This window comes from Phaethon aethereus (genome assembly GCF_964289735.1).
Source record: "Phaethon aethereus genome assembly, chromosome: 8".
In the NCBI taxonomy this organism is placed as follows: Eukaryota; Metazoa; Chordata; class Aves; order Phaethontiformes; family Phaethontidae; genus Phaethon; species Phaethon aethereus.
The window spans coordinates 28,867,264-28,894,740 of record NC_138584.1 but is presented as its reverse complement, the minus strand read 5'-3'; the positions used below and the strand labels follow the sequence as shown (position 1 = coordinate 28,894,740).

Below are 27,477 nucleotides of genomic sequence, written 5' to 3'. Positions count from 1 at the left end.
GAATTTCATTCCTCAAAAATTGTATCCACAAGTCAACCATTTTTTGCTACGCTTAACAGAAGTACTTGAAAGACTTCCTTTCTAAAGGGAACCCCAAGAGATTGGGGACAAGATCTGTGGATGTGAATCCGCCCCTACTGTTTTCCTATTAGATTCAATCTGGACAGAGACGCCACTGAATGCAGCATAATGGAAGTGTCTTCAGTATTCAGTCTTTATGCCTAAAATCTTTAGTGCTGCTTTGACCTTAAATGTCTGAGTTTTTGCTTTAATTTGATCCAGCTTTAAACCAAATACATCTCCTGCTGTCTGTGGAGGATATCCATTTAACTAGGTAATTCACCTTCGTACCTGTGCAGGAATCTCGCCTTCTATAACTTGCCCCCCTCTATCGGCAGTGTGCCGGGATCCGCGCTAAGGACAAGTAGTTCAGAAGGCAACTGGGAGTCTGAAGCTGTGCAGGAGATGCTGTTCTGAAGATGCTTCTCTCTTTAGCTGCCACTTTATTACTACATTGAGACAGATGTACAAATCTGCCTTAATTATATTCAAGGTTTCTGGTGCAAGCACTGGAAGGCTCATGAAACTATATTTTCTTCCATGTTTAAGACTATAAATCCTCAAGCTAAAGATCATCTTGTTCTCTTTAATGTACCGAAGTACCTGGTGCTTTATGAATTTTAATGGATTTATTCTCATGATGTGCAATACTTCTGTGAGGTAGGCAAGGACCATTTTCCTTTCTTACAGCTAGAGAGCAAAGACACATGGAAAAGAAATTACCTCACTGAGGACTGTTCAGAAAAATCCGTGGTGCCAGAGGAAATATTCCCAGCTTGTACGAGACCTAGTAGGGGTCTTGTTTGAGGAATGTGGCTTTTGGAGGACCTCAGTGGAAGTAATAACAATGAATCAACACATATCTTTAGCTTCTTTTTCCTGTGTGAATTGTCAGAATTAACTCTATATTATGTCCCCAAAGATAAAAGAGTGAATTATTAGTAGCCTTTTGTGAGTTAAGAAATTAAGAAAGGCAAGATATCAATTTTTAAAAATGATTCAGACTCTCAGTTTTATTCAAAAAGGACAAAATAGGACATACTTACAGGAATAGCATCCAATTTAAAATACTAGGTTTGTCTAATTCTGCAACGTATATTCATCTGACAAGCAGAATAGAAAATGCCTATAATTTGGGGATGAACATTTGTAAAACAACATATATGACTCAAGACCACACTGCTTACACTAGCAGTTAATATTTCTACCGCATTCTGCTGCTGTTATCAAAATACCTCTGATTTAGAAGGGTAAATCTTGTTGCAACTTAAATCACGCTACTTGCTTTTGCCACCAAGGGAAACAAAATTTGGCTGATGAGATAAAAACAAACAAGCAAACACTACAAACATTCACATGAGGAAACAAATCCCAGCCAAACTGGGGGTTCACCCTCCTGCTTTATATAAGGCTGACTGCATGTGCATCAGCAAGTACAGGGTTCACGTACATTTTTAATCTTTCTCAAGTCTAACCAGACAGCATGACATTGCAAGCTTATTTGGTTCAAAAGCTCCAAATAAAACAATTCAGTGAATACACTCAGGATGAAATCATGCCTTAAGCCATGACACACAAATTTGTACATTTCTGAAGTTTACTGGAAGGATAAGTCAGAGCATTTTACCACTGAATATTCAGGATTTCATTCAATTTAATAGCAGGTACCAGGAAACTCAATCTGGCTTAACCAAGAGAGGGGTTTTTTTAATACCATTAATAGTTAGAAGAGGATATAAACACTGTAGAGGATTTATGTTTTCATTGGAATCCTGAGCACTCTTTAAAATCATTTCCCTTCCCTCTTTTCAAGCTAAGGGCTATATTCTATTTTATAGAAATTATGTATAGAAACCCAGTATCTGCTGTATTTTGGAAAAAGTCCAGGCTGTGCAGAATCAGAAATCAGACTTTTAAAAGTTTACAGCTGAAGACCGAATTGTATATACACACAATAAGATATTTAAGACTGCATTAAATTATCTAGGGTTTAAACTACAAAAGAACTTTTAAAATAACTTTGCCCTACATTCATGTATCTTTTGCCAAAAGCAACTGTGTACTATGATAGAAATATTTTTCTGTCCACTATGGCAAACTACCACTTTTTACTCATTTCAGATTGCCAGTTTTCTTTTATCTCACAAAACCAGCCTGGTGCCAGCACTGTTCTGCACTGTGACCAGATGTTCGCCTCTGGTTAATTTTTAAGCAGTTCAAGCTGCACAGAAACCTGAATCTCAAGTATTTACAAAGGACTCTGAAGCCCCTAAATATGTGATTCCTATTTGTCAAAAAAGGAAACCAACATGGAAAAAAGATAATTCCATGATGAAAACAACACTTGGGAGATGGACTACGAAGCAGTTTCTGCTCTCTGGTCAGGGAGGCCTTAGTCACAGAGGGGAGGCGCATGAGGGCCAGGAGTTAAAACTGCATTAGGAAAGCTTCAACCCTAAAGGGGAATAAATCATCCATCCTCCTGACAATTGGCCTGGACACTTTCCAATGTAAATGCACACTTTTTATGAAATAACTTTGCCTTGCTGGAACCATAGTGGAAATGCGTTGGGCTTGTCATGCTACCTTTGATATGATTCAGCCTTTTCAAGATTCCTAAAGATGTGGTGTACTTGTGCTTACACTCCAAAGAATGATTTTCTCAGAAAGCCAGAGCCCTGCTGGGGCTTCGTCAGGACCTTTTCTTTCAAAAGTAGCAGGGTAAGGAGGTTCACCCTCCAGAACCCTTACTGGAATGGAAAGACCATGCAACAGTGTCACCCTCAGGACAGATAAAAAGCCCACGTGTTTGGCAAAAAAATTCCACAATGACTTCTGCTCTGATCTGCAAAAAGACGAGCAAGACAAAATGCCTTAGACCCGATTAGTGATTTTTGCACTCTATTAATATCTTTTATTACAAAAATGAGGATTTAAATGCCTCATTAATTCTGCAAAAGCCTTCTTTGGTCCTTTTAGCAGGAGGTAGTAAGAGTGATACTGAGAAATGAGATGAGGCACTGGAGGTGACTGCTGATGTGCAGGATGCATCCTTCTGTGGGCCCTGGGGTAGGTCATTTGTTCAGTCTTGATGAATTAAATTTTGCCCTTGATTTTGGGAGGGCAAACCCTGATGGAGCCCACTGACACCAGCAGGAAGCTACTTCAGATGTATACCTCTAATGCTGAGGACAGGATTTGTGGCTCATGTTGCACAGTAACAGTAGTCAGGAATATATACCTTTGATGATGAAAATCATGAAGAGGACATCAAAATCAAATTATTTTTTGAGATTAAGACAATGTCACTGAGAAAGATGAAGCGTCTGACCTCAGGAGCCACAGTGCTGTTCATTCTTGTGAACAGCTGTAAAATCTGGAAATTTTACCATTGTCATGTCAAGCTACTGGGACTCTGTTTTTTTACTCTCTCTGTACCTGTGCTCTATAGAATGACAGGGTAAGAGCTCAAACTCTGAAGTGTTAGAATACTGTCAAATACCCAGTCTTAAAACAATGTTCTTGCAAGCTCAGCTATGCTAGTTCAAATTTGAGAGCAGAGTGTCCAAAGCTGTTTTATGCCCAGTGCAAATATAGGCAAATAAAATATTACAAGGATGTGTATGTAGCAAAAACCCAGTCTAGTGGCTTTAATTCCACAGCATGGGAGACTGCAGCCAAAGACTGTCTGATGTGGCAGGGATTAGGTACTGATAACATCAACGTCTGAGGGAAAAAACAGATTGCTGCTGCAGAGCACAGAGTGTCCCAGAGGGAATGCGTGTTCACAGTCAAGGAAACAACATCTGCCATACCTGTGGCTGCTCTTACGCTAGAGCAGCTGGCCTAATTTCTTTAAAAAGGTCTGCAAAAGCTGAATGCTTTGAGTTAACAGATGTTGTAGTCAAGACTTAGAATGAGTATTTCAGATATTCAGTAGTATGACTGCAACCAAAATTTGGCCTATTATTTCTATTAGAAGTTATCCAACAGCCATCAAACTGGCTATCCCTGTAGCTGTAGACTAATGTTCTGTGGACAATTCAGCTAACAGCATGAGCAGTAAAACAGTTTAGCAGTGCTGATATTTGTATCACTACTGTAGTTCTCAGAGTCAGCAAACTTCCAAAGAGAGCTCCCACGTCCTGGGGGCAGTGCCAAGGCATGGCCTGAGCTGAAAAATGGTTTCCTAACACAATTCAGCTTCCTAAAGCAGAAAGGGGAGCAAAAACAAGCACATAGTGTTAATTGGTAGGTTAACTGCTGGGAGATGATGGAGAAGGAATGAGGACCTCCCACTTTTGCCAGTGGTAAGGTGCTAAGGAGTCCTACGTATAAGGGGAAGCTGCACACTCGGAGTTGCTCCTTAGACCAGGTGCTGTCTATACTTCATACAAGTCTTCAGGATTTTCTTCAAATTCCATGGCTATCAAATTGCAGAACACATGTTGCCTTAGACATACATACGCATTTCTAACTCCATATATCCTTATATCTGAATCCTCTTATCCCATACAGAATTAGGGAAGGACTCCAAAATTTGCTAGTAGAATGAACCAGCCTGTGCATCACAGCAGGATGTAGTCGAAGATGTAGTCAAAGAAGGTGTTTAGTAGGTCACTTGTCCGTATGTGCTGCTACCACAGCAAATGCAGCCCAGGCATACTGTACCAGCTGTGGCTTAATAGCTCAGAGTCTGTAGAAGGTTCACTGAGCTGATACTGAAGTTTCCTGCACATTAACTCTTTTAGCCTGTGTTGAACGCTCCTGCTCTGTCTGGCAGAATTCCTGAAGCAGAAGATGCTCTGAGAAATGTTCTTTCTCAGGGCAGACAGTATTTCACTCTTAATTTTTTATGTAACCAGAAACTGTATGTCTCAGTTCCTGTTTTACAATCATATCCTTGTCATAGACCTAAATTTATCTATGTTCCACACCAGCCTCACTCACTGTTATTCACTGTATTTAATTCCCTATTATTATGTGAAATTATTTCTGCTAGGAATGCTGAAATGTGCCACTGAGATTAGAGACAACGTTGCTTGTACTAGAAAAATGAATGCCAGATCACTTTAAGTTTCCCGCATTATTATTTTGTGTCCTGTGTCTTGTAAGCAATCTGGAAGTAATGCCAGACATTTAGAAGTATTTTATCTGCTTAGCTTTCTTAATTGAATAAACACAACAGCATTTATAAATGGTGACAGCAATGAATAGCTCAGCTTGAATTATTACTTTGTAAGTATTGACAGTGTCTTTAATTCAGTGTATGTCAGTGATAAACACCGTGCCTGTTCTGAGTAGAGAGACAGCCTCACTTTATGGTCCTGATACCAGATCCATGTGGGTAGATCTTTATCTTGTCCAGAATTGCAGTAAAGCTAGTTGAGATCTGCAGGGGCCAATCTGATTGCAGGCTGGATGCCTGGAAGATAGGTGGGCAGAGATCATAGAATCATAGGATCATAGAATAGTTTGGGTTGGAAGGGACTTTAGAGGTCATCTAGTTCAACCCCCCTGCAATGAGCAGGGACATCTTCAACTAGATCAGGTTGCTCAGAGCCCCGTCCAGCCTGACCTGGAATGTTTCCAGGGATGGGGCATCTACCACCTCTCTGGGCAACCTGTGCCAGTGTTTCACCACCCTCATGGTGAACAATTTCTTACTTATATCTAGTCTAAATCTACTGTCTTTCAGTTTAAAACCATTACCCCTTGTCCTGCTGCTACAGGCCCTGCTAAGAAGTCTGTCCCCATCTTTCTTATAGTCCCTTTAAGGACTGGAAGGCTGCAATAAGGTCTCACCGGAGCCTTCTCTTCTCTAGGCTGAACAACCCCAACTCTCTCAGCCTTTCCTCATAGGAGAGGTGTTCCATCACTCTGATCATTTTTGTGGCCTCCTCTGGACCTCCTCCAACAGGTCCATGTCTTTCCTGCACTGATGGCTCCAGAGATGGACGCAGAACTGCACGTGGGGTCTCACCAGAGTGGAGTAGAGGGGCAGAATCCCCTCCCTTGACCTGCTGGCCACGCTGCTTTGGATGCAGCCCAGGATACGGTCGGCCTTCTGGGCTGTGAGCACACATTGCCAGCTCATGTCCAGCTTTTCATCCACCAGTACCCCCAAGACCTTCTCAGCAGGGCTGCTCTCAATCCCTTCATTCCCCAGCCTGTACTGATACCAGGGGATGCCCTGAGCCAGGTGCAGGACCCTGCACTTGGCCTTGTTGAACCTCATGAGGTTCTCATGGGCCCATTCATCAAGCTTGTCCAGGTTCCTCGGGATGGCATCCCGTCCCTCAGGCGTGTCAACTGCACCACTCAGCTCGGTGTCATGTGTAAACTTGCTGAGGTTGCACTTGATCCCACTACGTCATTGATGAAGATATTAAAGAGTACTGGTCCCAGTACAGACCCCTGAGGGACACCACTCATCACCCATCTCCATCTGGATATTGAGCTGTTGACATTACCCTCTGGATGCGACCATCCAACCAATTCCTCATCCACCCAACAGTCCAACCATCAAATCCGTATCTCTCCAATTTCTCAAAATTGAAGGAGAGAAAAAAAAGGATGTTGTGGGGGACCATGTCAAAGGCCTTACGGAAGTCCCGATAGATGACATCGGTAGCTCTTCCTTTGTCCACTAATGTGGTCACTCCATCATAGAAGACACTAGGTTGGTTAGACAGGACTTGCCCTTGGCGAAGCCATGCTGGCTGTCTCAAATCACCTCCCTGTTCTCCATATGCCTTAGCATAGCTTCTAGGAGGATCTGTTCCATGATCTTCCCAGGCACATAGGTGAGGCTTGCACGTCACTAGTTCCCAAGGTCCTCCTTGCTACCCTTTTTAAAAATGGGTGCAATGTTTCCCTTTTCCCAGTCACCAGGGTCTTCATCTGACTGCCATGAGTTTTCAAATATCGTGGACAAGTGGCTTGGCAACTACATCAGCCAATTCCCTCAGGACTCTGGGATGCATCTTGTCAGATCCCATAGACTTACGTATGTTCAGGTTCATCAGGTGGTCTCAAACTTGATTTTCTCTTACAGTGGGAGGGACTTTGCTCCTCCAGTCCCTGTCTTGTAGCCCACCCACTCAAGAGGTATGGGAAGAGAGATTGCCAGTGAAGACTGAGGAAAAGAAGTCATTGACTACCTAAGCCTTCTCCTCATCCGTTGTTACCAGTCTGTCAGTCTTGCTCATCAAGGGGGGTACGCTTTCTTTGACCTTCCTTTTCTGTCTGACGTACCTGTAGAAGCCCTTATTATTATTCTTTGCATCCCTTGCCAAGTTCAACTCCAGCTGCACCTTGGCCTTCCTGACCCTATCCTTACACAACCAGGCAGCGTCCCTGTACTCTTCCCAGGATACCTGTCCCTGCTTACACTGCCTGTGCATTTCCTTCTTGCCCTTTAGTTTGCCCAGCAAGTCTTGACTCAGCCATGCCGGCCTCTTGCCTTCCTTTCCTGATTTCTTACCCCTGGGGATTGAGAGCTCTTACACTCTGTGGAAAGCATCCTTAAAGATCTGCCAGCTCTGTTCTGCTCCCGTGTGCCCGAGGGCAGTTTCCCAGGGGGTCCTATTGACTATCTCCTTGAAGAGCTGGAAGTTTGCTTTCCTAAAATTCAGCATCCTGACTTTACTCTTCACCTGCCCCATATCCCTCAGGACTGCGAACTCCACCAGTGCATGACCACTGCAGCCCAGGCTGCCTCCAATCTTGATGTCACCAATTTGCTCACTAGCATTGGTGACCAACAGGTCCAGTATCACATCCCCTCTGGTAGGGCTGTCTATTACCTGGTTTAAGAAGTTACCCTTAATGCATTCCAGGAGTCTCCTGGATTGCCTACAGCTCACCATGCTCCTTTTCCAGGAGGTGTTGGGGTGGTTGAAGTCTACAGTTAGTTGCCAAGGGGAGCTGCTGGCCCAATCGGATTAACTAACTGCTAGTTTCCGTTACACCACATTTAAATCTGTTGGCTGCAACACCCTGCCAACAATTTTGTAATATGTTTGGGCAAATGCAAGTGTCTGAATTTTGTGCTAGACTGAAGGTCTCACCCCAGTGCTCAAGTTTGGTGGGTGAGAGACCCACAGAAGGGCTGCCCCAAGGCAGCCAGGCTGGCTAGCAGTGGTGAGGATCCCACTAGCCCTCCTTATCCCAGTTCCATGGTAAAAAGTCAAATCCCTCCCTACCAGCCTCAGCTCAGTCTCTTGTTCTGAAACATTCCCAGGAGATCCTTGCCAAACATCCAGCTCATGGCTGGAAACATTAACATGCAACTAAATATACCCCTAAAGCAAGAATTTCTCAAGTGTTTCTGAAGAGGAATGACTGAACCACAAACACTCCCAGTCATCTCCCAGCTCTAGGTGACAGTTTGATACTTTCTTCTCATTATTTGTTTTCAGTCCTTTAGAGTTCTCATGCATCAATTGCTCTCTTGAATGTTTTTAATTAACAAAACTAAATTTTGGCTAATACTGGATTTTTTCAATCCAAGTAAACCAGCTTAAAGTAAAAAATAAGCCAAAGCTCTGGCAAACACATTCAGGTCAGCCCTTCACTAGATAAATTGTGTAATTTTGGTAAGACTAGTCTCAAAGACTGGATCACAGTGCATAATATATTAAAAAATACTGGGAGAATTCCAGCATCCAGTATTAAGTGGGTAGTTGTAATTCCTGTGGGATAAAGAGTGATAAAGAAACAAAATGCTTTAATCCTCCACAAATTTGTCTAACATTTAATCTAGCTACTAACCATATGATATTTCCTTTCTTGAGCAGTCTTAATTTGTTCTTAATTCTACTAATTAGGACTATAAAACTAAGGGAGAAAGTGGAAAATATCAGCAATTAAATTCATATTTCTTTGTAAAGATATGGCTCACACGTGACATTCATATTCAGAGCTGTGCAGGAATCCCCAATGTGGATGTATACTTTCAGAATAATTCACATTCACACAGCAGGTCAGAGCACAATCACCACACTACCACTGTGCACTCCTGTAGCAACTTTCATCTGATTATCTCAAATCACAAAACAAAGACAATTTAATACTAATGAAGCTTTTAACCATCTGGAATCAGAATTCCCTTACGAGGCATAATAATGCAGTAACCGTCTTTTCTTTCTAGTGCTTCCCCCTCCTATAAACATCCTTTCCATCTTCCCAGGTCCAGCTCCATTCAGCTGTTATTTGGTTTGTCCCCTGTGTCAGCCAAGGGCTTAGGCAGAAGGTTGTGTCTGCATCTGATAGGAAAGCGATGCACAGCTGGCTGTTGTCTGTGTCTTGCTTTGGCTACAGATTTGACATTTGAACCAGGGAATCATCAGCTTTATGGATGATTTGCAGAGATAACCCAGTGCTTTGTGCTGTTGTTACCACGGCGAAAGCTCTGTTGACAGCAGCACAGCACTCAGATGTACAGCACTGCTTACAATGGTGTAGTGAGTGTGTTCATGGCTAAGCACATCACTACACAGTGTCTTAAGTGTCTTAAGCTAAATCACTCCAATTAAATGAGTGTGTACAAAGGGACTGCATTAATTTAACCAAACCTTGCTATGATTTGGTTATAACCTTATACGGAGAGATGGACTAGATGATTTTCCAACCCAAACCATTCTAGAGTCTATGATTCTATATGGCCAAAGCTGCTGCTCTCTGCTGTAACACCCCCGTAGTGCACATCCATCATCACACCTAGAGCTCTTAAGCAGGATTGGTAAAATGGAAGGAGATGTCACAGTGTAGAGCACAGCTAGTGTATGCTGTTATCCCACAGGAATACCAGGTAGCAGATCAGGCTGCAAGGGGTAGGTAATCTGAACTGTCTTGCCTGCACTGAGGTGAGGAAGGGCCAGGAAGTTAAAGAAAAGTAACTAAAGTGCTGCACATCAACCTCGTATCTTGCGTGGTAGTAAATTGGCTGTGTAACACTAGTTTGCCCTAAAGCAACAGCCTTACCAAAATGACCTATGATGCCTTTATGTGGCTTGTCTGTTCTCACACAGCAGGTCAAAACAACCCCCTTATTTTCAATCTTCTGTTTCAATCATTAACCAGTACTACTACCCTTTCATTAAAATTCTTCTCCCTCTGCTTTACCCTGAAAAGGATAATTAATTATCTTTTTGGCAATTGTCCTGAGTGGCTGATGCTACTGAAACATTCTACCTCATAATTTTAAGTGCAACCGTAATGTCACATTATGATCACTTAAAATAACAATGAAATTGTTTTTTCTAAGCGAGTGCTGCACAGCATGCTTTTGCTGCGACTCCATTAGCTGCTGCAACGAGAAGAGTGTGTCCGGAAAATGTCTCAGTTCAGTATGCATTTAACTGTCCATATATACAGCAATTGTCTTTGGAATAAGAATGGGTTTTTCACATATACTTAGGTGTTGTCCTGTCTTGGGGCTTGAGCGGGACTTTGAATAAAAAGTCTTTTTGTTAGAGAATTCAGGAGTTTCTCCTTGCATAAATTTATGTATATGAAAGCATATAATTGTGTCATAGGCTGTCACTGTCTTCTGCCTCTAGCTTAGAAGCTTTGGGCTGAAAATAAATTGGTTATGAAAATGGTCCTATTAGAATCATCACACAAATCTTGATCCCCAAATGCTGCATGGAAATATATGACTTTTTAGCTTTTTTGCCCAATTATACTATGATTCTTCTTTGAAGCCTGTAGAGGGTGTGCTCTCCATTTCAAATTAGGATTGCATGTCTTTCTGCAAAGGAGTAATCTAATTCAAACTGAAGTTATAAACTAGCTCCAGGTATTATTGGGTGAAATGTTATGGACTGAGATACACAGAAAGTCAGAAAAGATGACAGCAAGACTCCCTTTTGGAATTAAAAATGTTGGAATTAAAAATCACAGCAGATCTCACAGTGTATGGGTCATTGTCTTGCTCTGTAGCTGAGCTGTGAGCAAAGATGAAGCTGTTGGCCTCACTTCAGACTCTTTTCCTGAAGACTCAGAACCATATTAAAACAAAATTTAGCAGAGACTGTACAGCTCTATCTCAGTTCTTTTAATAAGGAATGAGATCCTCTTTTTGAAAAGCAAACTGTTCTTGACCAAACCACTGCAAAGTCTACATCACTTACAATTTTAGTGATGAAAGTGTATCAGGTTCTACAGTTTATGAATTATCTCACAGGAGTCCTTAGAAGTCCCAAACTAGATTACAGCACCCAGGCATCTCAGGAATACTTCTCTGAACACTGACACTGTCTTGAACAGCTCATTATCTAAGCAGGGAAGACCAAACATGCAATAAAGGAATATTCTTCTCCCCAGTTAGCAGATCAGGAAGGGACTGATTGATAGCAATTATTTTGCCCCATTTACAACATGGAGACTGGGGCAGAGCCAGAAGCTGAAACTAGAGCTCCTGGGTCTCGCTCCAGGTATTTAGAAGCAAGTCCCAAAACTTTAATTCTGAGGAATTGTCTGTCTGTTGAGCCTTGCTCAGTCAGGTAGAGCTGTATTGCATGTGTGTGAGAAAGTGGCGGTCTTCTGCACTCGTCCAGCCCTTGCTCCCTAGGAGGGTGAATAACTGATTAATCATGGGAGACTCAAGACATAGTAAACAGAAATTGTTTTCAGTTCCATAGAAATTATTCTTTTATTTGTTCATTTTTAGGAACATGTTTCCAGCCAATCTTGTTGAGGCCACATTCAAGCAGGTAAGTGGCTATATTCCTTGTACCACTGATGAGAGAGATGAGCCAGCATCATATAAAACATATATCTTCATAAAACAGAATCCAGCTGCAGAGATTGCTTATTACTTCAGATACTGTTAGTACCTTTGGCACTTAGGAATGAATGAGTCCCTTTCCATTAGCCTCAGCAGCCTTGGTATCTAAAGGCGAAACAAATAAGCATAAAATGCACAGTGTGACTAGAGCATAGACATGCACATCTGTGTCAGCTCCACCTCCACCTGAGGCCAGATCTTTGAGGACCTTGAGAAAGATGCTGTAGGAAAGCAAAAAAATTTATGCTAGCATGCCTAGAGCATGGTTTCTTTTAACACAGGACTGCAGTCGCAGAGTAGCTGGCATCTTTTTAAGTGTGCACAGTAACACTCCGCAAAGGAAAAACAGAATACCATGTCCAATTAAAGCAACAAAATAATGTATTTAGGAAGAATCTAATTACTCAGTTTGGAATTTGGCCAGAAAACCTCATCTAGAAGTTCTGAGTGAGCAAGAGGCATGGCTATATTTATTTCACCTGGGGGAATATTTCCTGGGAACCTTACCTCTGGTGAGACAAAAAGAAGGACACTCAGAAGCTCTAGAGAGTCATTCCTAATTATGTCTTACAGGAAAGTAACTCTATCAGGAGATGGTGTGTTTGCTGCACAAGGGTGTGATTATAGAAAACTGATTTTGTCATGCTTTTCTAAATATTCAGCTGTTTTTACAGATTTTAGCAGCATAGGGACAGAAGCTGTCATTCTTCTTTTCATGCTTGTCCCTTTAACATGCAGCCTTGTTTAACAGAGCACTTAGGAAGTCTCATTAAACTATTAATTCCTGCTGAGATATTATAATAAAAATATTTTGTGTTCTTTCAGTATCGCACCAAGAGTATTCCCATCATTAAATCTAACAAAGCATCATCTGAAAGCACCACTCAACGCATTATAATATATGGAATCCAGGATGAGAATGGATCCAATATCCAGAATTTTGCCTTGGATATTACTCCCGCTCCTGAAGTGATTTACAAGTCAGAACCAGGCACTAGTGATGGCATGAATGTGCTAGGCATTGTGATATTCTCTGCCACAATGGGTAGGTTTCAGACATGTTTGGTTTGTCATAATCCAAGTATCCATTTAAAAATTGAAAAAGATAGGCATTGCATTGTTTGGTTTCTTGATTGACCTTTTTGAACTGCTTCTATCTCAACTTTGGGAGGGAAAAGGCAAGACTTTCACAGACCTCTTCTCCCAACCTTTCAAAGATACACCTTCAGTATCCTTGATTACTTTTGTTCCATGAAGTTCTGTTTTCTGTGCATGCACTTACTTACATTCTTTTTGTTTTAATTTTTTTCTGGTTTATTTTGAGCTTTTATTTATGACCCATTTTTTCCTGACCTTAAGAAACACTAATACAGTGTGCTCAGAGCAGGTAGGAATTATACCAGGTCAGACCCATGGCCCCTCTGCTAATATTCTGTTTCACTCTCTGGACAGTAGCAAAAATCCCAGACAAAGTTTCAAGAAATTCTGAAATAAGCAAGTCCAGAGCAGACTTTCTTTCCAAAGCCCAAGAATTAAGTACAATTCTAATGCCCAGAGCTCCAGGTGTTGTATTACAGGAACGAAGAACTTCCTGCACTGCTCTTGGTTCAGGGGGCGTCAGGCTGAGACACCCCTGCTCTCATGGCCTGATGTTTTTCCCCTGCAGCTGGCAGTCCAGGAAAAACTGGCTTCCAGACCAACTCCTTGGCTAAAGTTCCCCTCACCAGGCAGAAAATTACTTTAGCCCTCGTATCTGCCCTCTCTGTTGTTCTTTCCCATTCTTAGTCACATTTTACCACATTCGTAGTGTAGAATTACAGAGCATCCTTCCAAAATTTTTATTTCTTGCAAAAAAAGGTATACAGCTTTGTAACACTTTGGCTCACTTTTGGCTGAGTCTTATTTGCATAAAGGTCTTTTTACACCACTTTGGCATAGAAAAACAGCATTAGGGTGGGTGTGAGTTCTTACTACAGCTTCTTTAAGGTTCCCGAAGTGGGAGCTCAATTGCTTAGTAATATCAGTCCAGGAATAAATCCTGTGCATGAACAACTAGACTTCTTTCCCAGACATGCATTAAAATGGGCAGCATTTGACAAGCAGAGTGTGAGGTCAAGACACATGAAAAGTCTTGATGCTGAGCTCAGCTGTGACTAGCTGTACTACCTCTTCTCACACAGTGTGCAGGAATTTCTGTTAGAGATTATGACAGTGGCTAAGCACTGAGACGTATGTTCTTTTTTTCTTGGAGGAGCACACATTCATTACAAGGAAAATGTTTGCACTGAAATGGAACTTGGTACATCAGGGCTGCAGACAGGAGGCCCCAGTCCTGCCCGCTCCCCTGTCTGTGCCAACCAATAGCCACATGCTTAGGTAGGACAGTGTTTTAAAAAGCAAATTTCAGTTATTGCTGTAAAATGAAAAAGAAGGCATTTCTTCTTTTCGGCATTATACAAAATTAGAAGATAAGACTCTTGTAAAACTGCCACCGACCAGGCTAGAACAGCTGAGCTATGTTTAATGTCCTATTACCAAGGATGAGCAACATGCTTAATGAAAGAGTATTGTTTTCTGACCTAAATGTTATAGCTTAGATGAATATTAACAGGCTTGCAAACTCACACCTTGAATGTGCTGTTATTGTGAAATCCCTGGATAAGACAGCTGAAAGCCTCCCTCCCCGCCTCAGGAGGGGATTGCCCTGGAAGTGGTGCTGCCCGAGACGTGGCTCACCAGTGCAGATGCGGGCTCCAAGGGACAGAGTCCAGGCTCCTGCTCAAAGCAAGGACACTGCATATCCAGAGCAAGTGGCAGCACGCACCCCACTCATAGCCCCCTGCTTTCCCACGCCACTCCCTTCAAACGTAGTCTCACTTGGTGCAGCTAGTTTTTTAAGTGCTTCCTTGAGCAATTAACTCGGTCACTTATAAACCTTTCAGGGAGTGATGGCAAAAAATTAACAATATAGTAAAATGATGTCTATTTATTTGCATTATTGGAAACTATCACTGTCTGGAGGATATATGTTTAGATGACACATCCCAGAGCTGTATTCCTTTCCTTTCTGAGCACTGGGCACACATAAAGGGGCTTTCTTTTCTTTCTTCTTTGCTGGTTAGTTTGTATATCAATTTGGCTTTTCTTCCCATGAATTTGCATTTCCTTACCTCCCCCAAGTTTGCAAAGCTTGACTGATTATAAGGGTTGGTTGTTATTATGTACACAGATAACTACTAAAAATAAGATGGAGACTCCCTTACTAACTCCCTATTACCAGAACAAACCTCGAAAACTGGCTTTGCCCTGGGAGTGTCTCATGGGTGCTGCCCAGTTGTAAACAGAGCACAGCAGTAAGGCAGACTGCAGGCAAGGACAGCTTCCTTTGCTAGAAAAATGTTTTTCAATTTGTCTTCCATGGATCCCTCAGAGCAGGTAAATCCTTCTCAGAGCTCTATGAAAGATGGTTAAGGAAACACACTTGCTACCAGGGTGGCTAAATCAACAGCACAGAAGTTTGTACCTCCACAGGGAAACTCAGGGAACTGCAAGGGGAGAGCACCCTGTATGGAGACAAAGCACAAGACTGTGGCCTGGCTCCCCCACACTCTCATGTTTGTGTAAGGTCAGATTTTCACATACCATGTCTGTTTATACAGCACAAAGATCTATATTCAGCCAGTCATCTCCCACTTAATTCACTTTGAATTATAGTAGGGAGGGAAAGCACTGGGGCTTTGCGTGAAGGCACCTGAGAAATTGAACCTGAATGCCTTTGTTTGCAGGTATAATGTTGGGAAGAATGGGGAACAGTGGTGTTCCTTTGGTCAGCTTTTGCCAGTGTTTAAACGAATCTGTCATGAAGATAGTGGCAGTTGCTGTTTGGTAAGTAACTGTTTTAGTAAGAAAATCAATATTTTTTTAAAAGAGTAAGAAAATTTCAACAGAAGAAGATGCATAGAAATCTCATAAATTTATTTCCAGGGAAATAAATGAGGGTGAATGATCCTTAGCTTTGTGGGGCAAGGAAGATACATACACCCATCCTGTCCCTGGCTTGTACTGTAATTTTGACAGAGGCACCCTATGCATTAGTCCCAAATAACGAAACACGGTATAGCTCTGTGTGTGTGCTGTATGCACTAGAGGCACTGCCAATCCTTGGGCATGCCAAGAGGGATTATAATATATCCAGCCCACACAAGGGAGAAGCATGATGAGATGCTTAAGCTGGTATTTCCATCCCTGACAGCACTGCTCAACTAGAAATACTAGTTTGGCTTCAGCTTGCTCAGGAGAAGGCTGGGCTCTTGTGCTGAGATGACTGTACTGTTGCTAGTGTGGTCGCTGCTAGCTTGGCTATCTCTGCACTGAACAGTACAGTGGAGATGATATACCCAGAGTGCTTGGCACTCGGGATGTCTCCAAGTCAGCAAAACAGCCCTCAATGAACCATCCTAGGCCATGACATTTAGGAAAGGTCTTCAGAGCAGTCCTAAATTACACTGGGAGCCAGCTAGACATGCCAACCCATCTGGCCCAAAGATCAGAAGAACAGTAGGTGACTGCCAACAGCAAAAACTATCAGCCTAGCATCTTCCCTACCAATGTGGCTCAGCCCATTGTGGGGGCATTCCCACCACCAGCGCTCAGCCTTTGTTTCCAGCTACCTCTTCCGGTCTAAGCTGGGTCAGGGAATGATCATTTGGTTAGATGGGTCCAAGGGGGTATTAATTTCTGGAAGGATGAGGGAAGTGGCAAGTCTATGGAGATGGCACAGTTGCAAGTGGAAGATGGCTGGATGCGCCCAGATTTTTTTTTTTTTTTTTTAATCTTAAGCTCTTTTGGCACCCATAGCTTTGTGTGTAGCCATGCACAGAAGCACAACAGTTTTGATAAAGCACCTATCCCACATCCAGTCCAGAGCGGTTTCAGAAACTAACTATTTTTATGCCTATCTATCTGGCCTGAATCAAACTCCCAGGCAGTCCAAGAGCATGTCTAATGCATGTTGGTGTTTCTCCTATGTCTTCCAAAGGCAACATAAACATTTACTTAGCAGCTTCCAACTAAAATCTATGAACAGTTACACAAGCACAAACACATGAGCAGAGCTTAGGATTCATTTCCACTCTTTTCGGTAAATGACCTGCCTTAAGCTAAAAAGTCAGAGTTGCCTTCTGAACCAAAACATTTCAAAGTCTTTCCTGATGAGCACCATCACCTCAGCTGTCCTGAGGAGTGCCTCACATAAAAGATTGCTTAGCCCACTGCTTTGGGCACGCTTCTCAAGTGTCAGAGAGAGGGCCTTAGTTTGATGAAACAATGGAATGCAGCTGTGCTGCTTCCAGACAGGCTGCTGTTACTGCACTGCTGCTGAGAGGATTCCCAGCTCATACTGTTTGATGGAAGTGAGCAATCTCCTAATAACGACTGTCTTTCTTTTTGATCAGGTATTTTCCATTTGGAATTGTGTTCCTAATAGCTGGTAAAATCTTAGAAATGGATGACCCTTCAGCCATTGGGAAGAAACTGGGTTTCTATGCCATTACAGTGGTTTGTGGCCTGGTGGTGCACGGGCTCTTTATTCTGCCAATGATGTACTTCTTTATCACTAAGAAGAACCCCATTGTCTTCATCAGAGGGATTCTTCAAGCCTTGCTGATTGCTCTGGCCACGTCCTCCAGGTATTATATAGTTTCTAGACAGATGCAACAAAACACTTGCAAGATCCTTACTACAGCTTTCTCTTGGGGCAGCACACTATAGCTGTACTGGAGCATATATACTTGTATCTGAACAATGGCCTGTGTCAAATTCACTGGTATAATTTTAAAAGATGTGTCTCTCAACACTTGGATGTTATGTGGGAGCCATTTGTCATAATGTTTGTCACATTGTTTTCTTTCAGTTTAAAAAATATTGGACAAAAATGTTTTTTCTTAAAGGACTAGAAAGGAAATAGGGGTATTTTCCCATAAAAACGAACACTGTGCTTTTTACAAAGTTAATATATATAGGGGACACACAGTTTGTCCAGACTTCATTTTTGGTATTAGTGGAGAACCTCCTAGTTCAGTCATATGGAAACATTTTACTCTTTCTACTCATCTTAGTCTTTGTTTCTTGGTACATTAAGAAAAGACTGTGGTTGCAAGCTATTGCCCAGCACTGGGAAAGTATTTAGCTGTTCTGCTCAAGGAATAATATATTTTGCATCCTTTTTAGGGAGGATGTACAATGAGTTTTAGCCATAGCTGAACAAAGGTACAGTGAAAATGGGAAACAGCTTGTGAATTGGCTATGAAAATGGCTCCCAACATGGACAAACTGGTGTGTGAGAAGCGCTTGAAAGGGCTGGAATGGACTTGCATGGAGTGGCGACAAGAACAACAACTAAAATAACATTTCTGTGTAGCCAATATAATGAAAGCACAGTTTCATGGCATCTGTGGCTGGAGGCTTATTACTCTGAAGAGCAGCTATACCTACCGCTTTTTATGCAGTAATAAAAGCCACAGTACAAGCAGAAAATGCCAATTAAATAGGTCTCTTCAGCACATCTTATTTATTATTTCTACTGTCAGCTGTAAAGGAAGAGGGCTAACGAAAGGAAAAGATACCTTTCTCTTATTTCATTTTTGCTTTTGGATTTTTAAAGTTGTTATTGTTATTTTACACAGAGACTAGAAAATATTAAATTCTTATCCAGATTTTGAAATGATGACAGCTAGTGACAAACACCTACCTTCATCTACCTAATTTAGACTTCAAATTAGTAATTAGTATAAAATCAATAAGTTAGGAACATCTATTTACAAAGAAACATAATGAAAAATGGAGAGGTTTTATTAACCCCAAAATATTTATTCTAATTAACAATAATGATTGAGGAGTACTTCATCTAGGACTGAGGAGTACTTCATCTAGTTATACTTAAATACTAATTCCTTCTTCCATTTTATAATGATTTCTATAATAAGTTGAGCTCTGATGACTAACATATGCTTTCAGGCAATAGCACTGTACCAGCTTGTTATCCCTTGTGTCTCTAATCTTACTTTTCTCCATAATTTCCCAAGCTCCTTGAGGAGGAATTCACGTAATCTCTCCTACAATGGAGTGACTCACTTAGAAATAAAGTGCATTTGTAATTGGGGGGATTATGGAAGGAAAAGGCGGGAATGACATATAGATAAAAAGTTCTGAGGAAGCAAACAAATATTGATTTAAATAACTTTTTTTTAATAGTCTAATAAGGGCCATTATGTAATCAGCACATATGGCTTTGCATAGGGCATCATCGGTGATAAATAATTATGAGTTTTGTGGAAATCTGGAACTCTTCTGCGAATTATCTTAGAAAACAAATACATGGAAAAGTAACAATGTAACTTCCCTGAACTCGGATTAGTTGATGTCATTCATTTTTGCTATAATCTTCTCCAAGACTTATTTTTGTTATGAAACATTACTTTGCAATGTAGTAATTACCATCAATACTAAAAGAGAAATAATCTCTATTTTACTGAAGGGACAATGAAAAAGAAAAAACTTAAATTGTACTAGACCAGTTCCAGACTTGGGAAAAGACCCTAAAACTTTTATTCCAGCCCATTTGGCTGATTAGGCTCATTATAGTTCTAGTGAGGTCTGACAAGGTATTTTGGGGCAGGATGATCATACACTGCTTGATCAAATGCTGTTTCTCTCATGAATGTATGTACAGTGGTTAGGGCAGGAGTAAGCAGAGCAGAAGGAATGTATAGGAATTAAAAGAAAGGAGGGAATGATTATTTCAATACAGCTGGAAGGTACTGGCTTTTCACTACGTTTCATTTTACAAGGTGTTTTCACATATAGCAGTTTGCTCCAAACTGACCTATAAAAAGCAACACACTGAAATACAAAGTCATGAAAAAATTGTGTGCTTGATGGTATTTTAAACTCTAATTAGGCTTAAATAATTAGGGCAAGCTTTTTTATTGGAACATAAAAAGTTTGTATCTTGATGTCATCACATCCCTGGATTCAAGTAAGATGTTAATTTTGCACCGAAAGATGTTACTGTTGGAAAAGGCTTGTCAGGTTCCCATTTGACACACTTGACTATCTGCCTTGCTCCTCTAAGAATATGTTTCTGAAGAACTCTATTGCTGACAACTCAGTTTTTTACAACTGTGCCATTCCATTAATTCTCTTTTTATAGAAAAAGAGAAATTTTCTTAAAAATCTAATCTGAATTTTTGTCTGTTTAGGGGAAAAAAAAAGAAAAAAATTGTTCCTCTTTTTACCTCTAGAATCTATAGAAGAGTCTGTCCTTTTCTCTTCTACTAATAAGCAACAAAAATAACCAACTTTTTCATCAGTACAGATCCCTTTATCAAGTAAGGTTTAATCAAGACTTAAGAGATTAGCACACATTCCACCATTTTAAAAAACAAATTCCCTTTCTTCATTTTCTTTATTTTGCATCAGCATTGTATTTTGATTTTATAGCCAATTTGCTAGTCCTTTACTGATCTAGAAATTTTCAGGGCTTGTTTGTTTTTGAATAGCTATCTCCCATTCCTACCAAGGCGTTCATTGTTTCTTCATTGGATCTCATCTCCTTACTCTGTGTTTAGCTTTGAGAGTACCAAACCACTTTACAACCATGAAGTGCCCTCATGCGGTTCATAATATATTCAAGCCCAGGTTGCTTGTGGTATATTTTGAGGTTAGAAATGTTCCAATGCCATAGTAATAAAACAAAGTCAGACATGATATGTAGTAACCAAAATACACAAACAGATCTACACGAGTGCTTAAGTTACCTTAGTACTTCGAGAAGGTCCAACAATGCTCAATGCTTGGTTTGAGAATTTTTAGATTTTTTTCTTCTTTTGATTACTTGTACAAGCATAAAGAAAGAATATGCAGGAACTCCAGCAAATGTGAGCTAGCTCTTTTCAAAGACCTGCATATCACAGTGATTGTCATTGCAAAGCTTAACTTTTAGGCAACTTTCAACCATGCAGGATGTCTATGGTTCATCTTGGAACTCAGTTTATCATGGAGAGAGTTGGGCTCCTAGCAAAGAGCCCCAAAAGCTAGCATGGTAAGAAGAGATAGGCAGGCATCAGGCATAGCTGTAACGCAAAAATGTCAACCTACAGAACTGGTGAGAGAGGTGTGTCTCTGCTGAGCCTCTTCAAGGTAAACCAATCCTTACTTGAGGTTTTCTCCAGCCCCTATTCCTTACCCCAAGCTGCTGCAAGAGTGCCTACCAACAGTGGGGAATACACGGGGAATTCAGTTTTCACTTAACCCTGTGCTGTCTTTGACTGTCCTGGGTTCAGACTTCCACGAGACAGCCCCTACCTTGGGGATATCAAGTACTTTGAGATAACACTCTCTCCTTCCACTGTGCAAGGAATAATTACATATTTGTAGACCCAGAAAGGGTGTAGTTTAGGAACAGAGCTCTGGCACCAGCTGGCAGCTGAGCCTGTCAAGAACCACCAGCAGGACTTGCTACCAGATTTAGTGCCTTTATTGTCAGAAGCTAACATACCACCAAAGTTAAGGTGAGTCCTGAGGAAAGACTCTGAACTTACGGATTTGGAGCTTGGACATGTTTGATGGATTTAGCTCTGTTTGCCTCCTCTTACCAGTGTGCACATTTTGCAACTCCAACATAGGCCTAACACGGGTTTTAATGTTTTTCTGCTCAAATAGCAGTGCCTTGTCTAGAGATAGCTGAACTTTTCACCTTCATTACACTGAAAGGAATGGATACTGCACATAACTGAGCTGTTGCCAAAAGAACATGCACAAATAATTGGGTCTGGACAGGAGAGCTGCTTCTCCTGACAGTCAACACATCTGCATTTGGTTAAATAATACTTGCCACAGGGGCATTATATAACACTCATAATGTGGGTATTGGATTTTCAGATCATCTTAGAGGAGAACAAAGAGTTGGTTTTAAATATACTGATGTGTTTCTTGCAGATGTTTCTGTGTCACTTCTTGTCTACATCTAAAGATGGAAAGAAAACCACAGAGCAGTGTCCTGATGTTCATTCCAGCTAGTCTGCACCTGTGGAAAGATTTCTTTTTAAGCTAAAAGTCAAACTGCAAGAATCAAAAACAATACCATCTACAAAACTCAAGAATGTAACACAAGGGAACCTGAAAGCCACTAAACAGCCATCTCATGGCAATGATTTTATTGAATCTGAACATTATTTCAACCCGAAATAGCGAAAGGTTCTGCACCCCATCCTCAGTCCCCTTCTATTTTTCCAGAAATCCCAATCACAGCAATATTTCAGTTTGCACAGACATTACTGGAGAGGCAGGGACAGAGAAGGAGATCTCCTATTCCTTTGGTGCATCCTTTAGGACACGATAAACTCGATCCCTATGACCAGCACCAAGTTCCTGCACCAGTCAACTGGCCAGCCAGCCCCTGAAGCCAAACCTTTTCCGCAGTATGGGCTGGCTTTGGCAAGAGGCACCCATAGCAATGTATGCAGTTCCTCTTTACTACTTCAGTAACGCATGTAACAGCACGTGCTGTCATTGCCCACCTTGCCCTGCTCTGTGGTGTTCAGGCCATGTGGCAATGGATTTCTCACTTGCTGCTTTCTTCCTCCCACATCGACCCTGATCTTGTCACCTCTGACTGTACTGAAAAAGCAGTATTTGGCCTACAGGCAAAATTCCTCTTGATTTTAGCTTTCCTTGTTCCAATGGCATGAGGGAATTTTATTTTTCTAGGTCATCTTTCCATATCATTAATGAATTAAAGCAGCATCTTCTCAGTGGTACATCCCATCAAAAGAATAAATTTTCATCTTCTCTGAAGAAAAATTATAAAACCTGAGTTTTCAAGTGTTTTACTGCTTATGAAACACTAAGATCTTGGCTATTGCACAGTGTAAATTGAAGGCAGATTTAGCAAAAGGGAGATGAGATCAGTTTGTTGAATTTTTGGAGCAAATATCAAAATGCATTTGAATGATAAGATAAACAGAGCAGGCTGAACAGCTGTTCTTCCACAGTGACTAGCTGTCTTTGTGGCTCACGCTAGTAAGAGCTTGGCCTGATCCAGCATTAGCTTATGCTTAGTGTCTGCAGCTGCAGCATTTTATCCCAAACAAAATTGAGATAAGACTCTAAAATGTATTTTTAATTATTAGAGTTAGTGCTGGGAGAAGATACCTCTCCTCTTAGCTGGAAGCTTTAGGAAAGTTTTTAAAAGACTTAATAGATTAAGATCAGTGTTTTAGAGTATTTTTTCCTCTAAATAAATGTTACATGTCAGGCTTTCATGTTACTGCTCCACTGTTTAACACTAGATAAAGCAGCTTTCAAGAAAACAAATTTCACCTAATTTAACTGGAAAGACATAATAAAGTATTTATTTGGGAACATTTTTTTTCTTCAGCCATTGAAATTACATATGAATAGAACTCAAAAATGACAGTAGGAACATTTTTTTCTTTGCCACTTAGAAGCCACGAACAGCCCAAACCTTAAATAAGACACACATTTTCTAATACGTGCCAGATGATACATTACAAGTACAAAAGAACCATCATTAAACAAGACCACCTCTCCCAGGATACTCCACATAACTTTAGTCACCTCTACTCATGAAAGGTTCATTCAGATTGAAACAGGTGCCGAAAGGGTAGCCAGGGATGTAAAGTACCAATCTTGTAAGAGAAGATTTTAAAAAGTCTGATGGGTTCAATCCAGGCTGAAAGGGGATAAAACTGCTTTCTAACAATACGTGTTGTAACAGCTGGACTGATTTGTGCAAGGACATATGCATAAGACACATAAAAGCAAATTTAGTGTAAATTGAAAAGAGTACATCTAGGTCATAAATGAAACTTCTCATCTGAACAGTAAGTTCTGGACAGTCTTTCTATATGAATGGTTAGGACAGACAATTTACTGGCTCTGTGAGTGGTGTAATAAATTTGAGTGAGACACTATGGAATAGTTGCCTGTGCTAGGAAAGTACTAGAATCTATGACCTGGAAATTTTCTTCCTTTCAATGTCTTGCACAGTGTTTTTCATCATGATTGCCCTACATCCTGTCCACTTTCATTTTTATGACAATATTTAATAAACAACCACCATCTAGTTACATTCCCTAGAAATTTTACTCATAGCAGCACAAAATTAAAATGAAAGAAGCACCTGACTCTGAGATAATGCACAATTCTTGCAAAAACAATGTCATGTCATACATTCAGTTTACCACAGTGGAAATAGATACAGAACTTGCTGGTTGTGCCATTGATATTATGGGGTTGCTTTTTCACAACCTTTTTCACTTAGCCAAATCAGATGTCAGCCAGTTGCAATTTGGAGGTTTCACAGCTCAGCTGTCTGCTCTCAGAACAGGAGGGAGAGAGATAACATCTGCTATGTCAAAGTCTGGGCAAGGTGGAAGAGGACTTGTAAAACTACCTTTTTCTCCTCTTTTTTCCCCAATGGAATTAGACAGGGTTTTGTTACAGAAAAGCCAAATGGATGAGGAAAGACTGTCTTTAAAAATGAGTAACCCTCCACAACTGAAGTAGCTGCAGAGAAGGGGTATAATGAATAGTAAGTTTAATAATTGCTTCCTGGCCATGCCTATAGTTAAGCACATCTAGAAGTATTACTGTGCTGGTCTGCTCCTAGTTACAGCAACACCAGGGGTTTCAGTTCTACATTATCTCTGAGCCCCAGCCTCACCCTTTCATTTCATGAACATCTTGTGGTGAACAAGACATAGAGAATGTCAGTCATTCACAGATGAATGTGTAAAAAATGATAGGCATGCCCAAGAGAGAAATGACATCTAACATGTAGTCTGGGTGGGTTATGCTTTGCTGTGTTTGTTTTTCAAAGTAAATATTGATTAAATATTAGGACTACTGGAATGAAAAAGTTGACTATAACCCAGTTACCAGAGGTAATCAGATTTTTATTGCTTCCTTGCCCTTTCAGTTTATATGCATTCTTAGAGAATTACTTTTGCCCAGATTTTTGTGGCAGTGACTGCATGTCTGTAGTAAATCATTCACCAGCCAGACTTTATAAGGTTAGAGAAAACAGAGATACTGTAATGAAAGCATCCTCTCCTAGACTTGTCTTGTTCCTTTTATGTTTCTATTGCAGGAAGCTACTTTTCCTTTCCAAACACTGTTACTTTCCTCAAACAACAGTTTGCACAAATACAAAATGACAACTGCTACTCATGGGAAGATTTTGCTAATGCATTCCTGCAAACTTAGGGTTATGAGGTTATGATTTCAGAGTTTTTGGAATCTTTCTGTGATTTTGTAGGTCATATGGAATGACTCAGAATTTGTAGATCAAATGTGTTGTCTTCCTTTAAGAATAGATAATGGTCATTATAAGATTTAGATATCAGAGCCACATTGCTGATGTCAAGCTCATGACAGACAACAACTGAGCAATCTGAACTGCCCAAACTGGTGGAAAGACACCTATATTTCATGACTTGGGGCATGTAGATCACAAGAAAACAGAACATTGAAGACCTTAGTATCATGATACCAACATTCCCCCTATAATTACTTATATCTTTAAAAAGGTAACTTAGGAATAATTTTGAATGAATTTGCTATTTTGTATCTATTTAAATAGTCTCAGATACTGAACAGTATATTAAAATGAGTATCATAACAAGGAAAATATTTTGCCATTTGTAGACTTTCTTCAGTGGTATTACTTATTTTCTGTCCAAATTGACATGCCGTAAAAAATACCCCCTCACTCATTTGAATGCAGTTTAATTATTCATGACATATTAGTGAATGTGACATCATATGGTAAAAGGCAGAATGTTACAAAAAGGCTGATAAAATATAAAGGTAAACATGTTTAGGTGTGTGACTATTTAAAAATGCATGCCTCTTATTTAAAAGGGGGAAACTTACAACCAGATAATATTTAATTAATTGTCTCAATTAAAACACAAGTCGGACTTTTTTTTAAAGGATTATTATCCCCCTCAAGCAAAGGAGTGAGTTACAGGCCAAGTGAGTTACATGTGCAGACCAAGGAATGAGAAGCAGTGCTCATTGTTAGTGTAAAATATACCCTGCCTGTAGAAGGTTTGCTACAATTCGTTCTATTCCCCAGAAATAAAAGTGATTCAATGTGTGCTTCTCTCTACTGTTTTGTAGCTCAGCCACGCTGCCTATCACTTTCAAGTGCTTGTTGGAGAATAACCATGTGGACAGGAGGGTTGCGAGGTTTGTGCTGCCTGTGGGAGCCACCATCAACATGGATGGGACGGCACTCTACGAGGCGGTGGCTGCCATCTTTATTGCACAAGTAAACAACTATGACCTGGACTTTGGGCAGATTATTACTATAAGGTATAAACCTCAAATTCCACATGCTGCAATTTGCTTGTCTTGTTGAGTCTGACACTCTTACGATTCTTGTATGTAGCAATGTTCATAATGAAACTCATCTTTGCTATTATCAAATGATGCATTCCTTGTAAGATGGTTATTTTTAAGTAATCCAGAGATCAGGAACTGTACAAAGAGCAATTGAACTGGTATCATTCAATAGAAGCATGTGGGCATGAAGAAACATGTTTCTGTTTGAGGATAATGGTCTAATTTTTACTTTTAGACAACCCATTGATCATTTACGAGGATTGGAATATTTTACTATTACTATTGGTGTTTAAAACACTATTTTAAATGTCAGAATTGTTTTAAACGTTAACTCTGGTTTGCATTTTTACATGAGAGGAAAAGGTTAAAAAATGCAAGAGTAGAAGTCCTATATCAGATAACAGGGAATGGTGTGTGTTAGGAAGCTCTTTGTCAAACCTTGGAGGAGTAGGGGAACAGAAAAGGAGGACAGATACTACTATCAGGGCAGGTTTTCATGAAGATGTCATATCACTCAGATATCTTTTAAATGTCTTCTCTGCTGCTTGTTAAAGCAGAAAACTTCATAAACAACCATGCTTTCAGTGGGTAGAGATTGCTATAGCTGCATACTCAGTCCCTGAAAGGTCTGTAATAGATCCAAAAGACTAGAAGATGCAACTGAACAATTATTGCCAGAATAACTCCAGTGGTTGCCAAAGAATGCCTCAGGGACTGCAACCTGCAGGTTTCCAGCAGGGAACAAATGACTAGAAAAACATTCTTCATAGTCAGAGCTTTGTGCAACATATTTGAGATCCGTTTACCTACCCACCCCGTGACCTCACCACTGCCCCGTTTACACAGCTGGGCCTTGCCCATCTTCTGCTGGATTTCAAAACCTTCATGACAAGAGGAAGAGAGTCCTGAAACTAACCCCAGATGACGGCTGAGGTTTGCTAATGAGCTTCTGGCAAGATCTAGTTAGACTAGAAGCGGAAGAAATAAATTGTGCCCATATGAGCTCTTGCTATCTCTCTCTCTCCCGCTCTCTGAAAATTACTGGACTAACCCTGTGCTAAAAATTAGTCTTTGGTAATTTTGAATTTGAAGATGTTTTTAGAATGTGGTCCCAAAATATAGTCCAGAGCATGGGCAGACATTACATACAACTTGAAGTAGAGAATGGTGATTTGAAAAATGAAGGAGAGGGA

At 40.6% G+C, this 27,477-nt stretch overlaps 1 protein-coding gene across 1 annotated transcript in view; it reads left to right on the top strand.

Moving 5' to 3' along the window:
- Positions 1 to 27,477, top strand: part of SLC1A7 (solute carrier family 1 member 7) — a gene marked incomplete at both ends in the record, with an annotated part of 56,694 nt that overhangs the window by 20,780 nt on the left and 8,437 nt on the right. Inside the window, 5 exons of the mRNA XM_082002794.1 lie at positions 11,738 to 11,780; positions 12,680 to 12,899; positions 15,640 to 15,739; positions 17,308 to 17,541; positions 26,060 to 26,254. Of these exons, the coding sequence (XP_081858920.1) occupies positions 11,738 to 11,780; positions 12,680 to 12,899; positions 15,640 to 15,739; positions 17,308 to 17,541; positions 26,060 to 26,254 (792 nt within the window). The remainder of the gene's footprint in view (positions 1 to 11,737; positions 11,781 to 12,679; positions 12,900 to 15,639; positions 15,740 to 17,307; positions 17,542 to 26,059; positions 26,255 to 27,477) is intronic.